This window comes from Oryzias melastigma, linkage group LG15 (assembly GCF_002922805.2).
Source record: "Oryzias melastigma strain HK-1 linkage group LG15, ASM292280v2, whole genome shotgun sequence".
Classification (NCBI taxonomy): domain Eukaryota; kingdom Metazoa; phylum Chordata; class Actinopteri; order Beloniformes; family Adrianichthyidae; genus Oryzias; species Oryzias melastigma.
Window position 1 is genome coordinate 15,658,298 of NC_050526.1, and position 4,114 is coordinate 15,662,411.

Below are 4,114 nucleotides of genomic sequence, written 5' to 3' on the forward strand. Positions count from 1 at the left end.
AAAAAAAAACATAAAGCTGAAAAAAAAAGTTTTGAAATTGACATTTTAAGCTTTGAAACCTAAAAAAATGAACATTCATAGCTCATTCATATCCAGCAGATAAAAAATTCCTTTTAAAGTTTTTAATCCGACTATCTAATCCTAAATCCCGTTTAGATGACGGAACATTTATTTGCTGTTTGTTGTTTTATTTGGGTTTTAAATAATTTTGGCCTCATCTGAGCTCCATAGCGGGGCTGAAGAGCATCTTCCTGAAGGTTTCAGGTCATGATGAAACCATCAGAGCTTCTTCTCTCTGTCCTCACAGCAGCCTCAGCCGGACGTTGTCGGCTCTCAGGCGGTCTCGGCGCCGCTGGACTTCCTGCAGCTCCGCCTCCAGCCTGCTGTGGACCTCCAGAGGAACACTCAGACTCTTCCTGTCCAGCAGAGCGGTTCTGCGGGTCTGCAGGTCCTGCAGGTACCGGTCCAGATCCTCAGGACGAGCTGCTGGCAAACCTGCAGACGGGAAACAACTTTTTCTGGAGTTCTCCATCGAGAGAGAACAGATTCTGTCCAGGATGAGTTTCAGTTTTGGTTCTTTTTGGTTTGTTTTTAGTTCCTGTGAGCAAATGTCAGTTTTCTTTGTGTCACTTTGTGTTTCTTCAGTTGTTTTGTCTCTTTGTGTTCCTTGGTTTGTGAGTTTTTCTTCTCATCAGTGAAATCAGAGATTATTTCATCCCAAACGTGAAAGTTCTCAGGTGTTCTGACTCTGAGATGCTGAATCTCGGATGATGGACGCTCTCATCTGCAGCAGGAGGCGCCGATGCACCTGCAGGTCGAGAAGGTCTTACCTGACACCCACGACCCCAAATCCCCCCAGAACGTCCGTCTGCTGCTCTCCTGAAGTTCTGCTGTTTCTGTCTGAAGGACGGAGATCCTGACAGAGACACGAAGGAGGAACCTGAACAGAACTGAACATCTTCACTCTAAGCCCCGCCCACAGCAGGTGTGTCACCACCTGTCTCTCAGCTGAGCGGCTCGAGTCTCACAGATCTCCAGGGACCGAGCGTGGGTCGCCGCCGCCGCCTCTCTGCGGCGGGTCGCTCTGGCGTCATCCTCCCTCCTCTTCAGCTCCTGGATGGCGTGGTCGTACTCCGCCTTGATGAGCAGCAGGACTCGCCTGCAGGAGGGGGCTCGGCCAATCACCTGCCAGAAGGAAGCGCTCGTTTTCTGTCATTCATTTGCTGAGTCATCACTTGGAAATAAATGGATTTTATCCCAGTTTTGTCAAATTATTTGACTTCTAAGATTTTGGAAACGTTTGATAGCGGACGAAAAATATAATTTTATAATAATATATGTCTAAAATAATGTCCCAAAAAAAGAAACAAAAATATGTTTATCCCACACCTCGTTATCGCCACTTCCTTTGGTCGTTTCACAAATAAATTCAATTATTCCTATAAGTAAATGCCAAATACTAATAGTTTAAATAGTTAAATAACTAAATGATATTTAAAGACAACATTTGAAATAAAAATAAAATGTAACCATTGTCTCATTTGTTTAAAAATAATCATGTTTCTCTTTTATTTTGCAGATTTTTTTTCTTTATTTATTCATTTGCTTTGGTAAATCTTCTTTATGTCATCAAACTATGATGTTTAATTGCTCTACATTCAACCAACATCGCTTATATTCAACAGCATCTCTTGAAAAACGTTAATTTCTTTGGAATAAATGAAAAGAATTTGGATTAATTTGATAAATCATGATTTCTTTTGCAGAATGATTCGTGGTTGTGTTGAAACAAAAGGGATTTTGCTAGAACAGAAACTGGGAATAAAACTGTTGAACATCCTAATGTGGAGTCATTTATTACCAAGATCCTGTTTTCATGTCTCAGTACTTTTTAACTCTCTAATTGGATAATTTAGTTTGAAACTTTTTTTTGGAACATTTTAAACTTTTCCTTTGAACATTTGAAAGTTATTATTTTTCTATGTTTATATCAAGTTAAAACCCTGGATGTGAACAAAACGGTTCTCGAAACCCTTAATATTAAATAGAAACAATGTTTTGTGCTTAATTTAGATTATATTCAGAATCCCTCCAAATATAAAAGTAATATTTTAATAGTAGTTTATTGCTGTCAAATTGTGCATGGAGAGCACCAGACAGGTTGTCCTTAAATATGCAATAACTACAGACATATATGATCACATCTATTGAGTTTCTACTGTCAATAGCAAAAATCCAAAGGTTTGTTTTGAAATACCTCGTTGAAAGCGGCTCGGTAGACCATGTACCGCAGCTCGTGGGGGCCCTCTGCTGGACATCCCAGGTACTGCTTCTCATGCTCGATAAACTCGTCCAGAGACGCTAAAAACCGCTTATTGTCCTCGCACGAAACACTACTAACCGCTGGCTTTCTTTTTTCTTGTTTTCGCGATAAACTGTGTAATTTTCCGGACATTTTTAAGTTCCAAGATTTTTTACACAAGCCAGCAGTCTTTCTTCTGAGAAGAGTAAGGCAACACATACCTGCGTTACCATGGTTACCCGGAATGGGACATTACATTGTTTGGTTAAGGCTCATTCTCTGATAACACGCCAAATGTTTAGTTGAATAGTATTCTTCAAACAGTAGTAATAGAAAGTTTACAGGACACCGTATTTTTGTGTATGAAAAATATTTCTGATCAGGCTCCATGGCGGACACCTAATCCGTGCAAACGCGTCCCGAAAACCCCGTAGCTCGCTGGCGGAGGTCCTCTTCTCGTGATCCGCCATCAGGAACGCGCCTGTGGTAAGGCTAGCTCCGGTTTTTGTCGGATTTTCCTCACCAAATTCCTCTTTTCATGCCATAATTTCGTGTCGAGCAGAGACTGAACGCGTCCTTCTGTCTCCTGATCAGGTGGATTGAACGCCAGGATGCAGATTTTCGTCAAAACCCTCACGGGGAAGACCATAACCCTCGAGGTGCGTTCACTGACTGCGGGGATTTTCCTCGTCTCGTTTGGATCGGGTTTTCTGAACTACGGTTTACAGAATCGTTGGTTCACATGTTTCTTCCTCCTTAAAAAATTTGTTTTAGTTCTCAAACTTCAGATCAGCAGCTAAGCTAACCGGCGCGGCGTAAACACGTGTGCGGGACAGCAGCGCCTCCGCCTGGACTCACCCGCCGGCATCACGTCTGGAGTGAAATCTTACGTTTGCATTTCTGTTGTTTTTAGGTTGAGCCTTCTGACACCATCGAAAATGTCAAGGCTAAGATTCAGGACAAAGAAGGTGAGTTTATGAACCGCAGGTGAGGCTTTACCTGTCTGAATCAGCTCCACAGGTGGAGGATGTGGAGGATCAGCTTCTACTAAAACCTTTTGGTTTGGGGGATTTGTAGTTTTTCTCAGTTCTTCAGGTCTGCAGGAGTTCACTGTGTAGAAACTGAATGTCTGCAGTCACATCAGGAAGATTCTATTTGTTTGAACAGAAGCAACCCCAGATCATGACACTGCCTCCGCATGCTAGACTGAGTCTGAGCTTGATTGAGACTACATCGTCCGAATGACTTAATAGTCTCTAAATCACTGAGTTTATTTAATTTAACTTTGAAAATCAAACTTATCCTTTCATTATTATTGTAAGTTCTCAATGGATTCTGACATTTGTTCAGTATTTCGATGGTTAAATTGGATGTTTCTCTGCTCATGCCTGTTGTGTTTTATTGTGTATAAACTTTTTCACTTATGTCTGTTTTCAGAAATTGGTCGATGTTTGTTTTTATCTCTTTTACAAGAACAAAAAATATAATTTAGGTCTTGTTCTAATTCTGGTATATTTGTTGTTTTCATACTAAATGAATGAATATTCACTGTCATGATTTAGGTTTAAACTTATCGGCTGCTGTGAGCTCTTGGCACTGAAAGCTTCGCTGTTGTTAGAGTGAAGACATTATGTCTGGAAACTGTTTGAAAACGGGTCTAAAAGAAGTCTTCACGTGTGTCTGGGTTTGTCATGGACCTGATGAATGTTGTTCCTCTCGTGTTCAGGAATCCCTCCTGACCAGCAGAGGTTGATCTTCGCTGGGAAGCAGCTGGAGGACGGCCGCACGCTGTCCGACTACAACATCCAGAAG

The 4,114-nt window shown here is 41.5% G+C and overlaps 2 protein-coding genes across 4 annotated transcripts in view; one reads left to right on the top strand and one right to left on the bottom strand.

Annotated features, from left to right (window-relative positions):
• The window catches only part of LOC112161940 (clathrin heavy chain linker domain-containing protein 1), a 7,686-nt gene extending 4,994 nt beyond the window's left edge, over nucleotides 1-2,692 (bottom strand). For 2 of the 3 annotated variants that reach the window (XM_024297505.2, XM_024297504.2), the window contains exons 1-4: nucleotides 2,258-2,692; nucleotides 998-1,185; nucleotides 831-916; nucleotides 306-495 (exon numbers count right to left, since the gene is read on the bottom strand). In XM_024297505.2, the coding sequence (XP_024153273.1) occupies nucleotides 306-495; nucleotides 831-916; nucleotides 998-1,185; nucleotides 2,258-2,521 (728 nt within the window). In that variant the 5' untranslated portion in view covers nucleotides 2,522-2,692. The remainder of the gene's footprint in view (nucleotides 1-305; nucleotides 496-830; nucleotides 917-997; nucleotides 1,186-2,257) is intronic. The other variant, XM_024297507.2, reaches the window with a different exon arrangement.
• Nucleotides 2,686-4,114, top strand: LOC112161944 (ubiquitin; the record flags this gene model as incomplete). Its single annotated transcript, XM_024297512.1, is given in 4 exon segments — nucleotides 2,686-2,788; nucleotides 2,897-2,961; nucleotides 3,216-3,270; nucleotides 4,029-4,114. Coding segments are annotated over 3 exon segments (189 nt in total), but the record flags the coding sequence as incomplete, so codon positions are not given.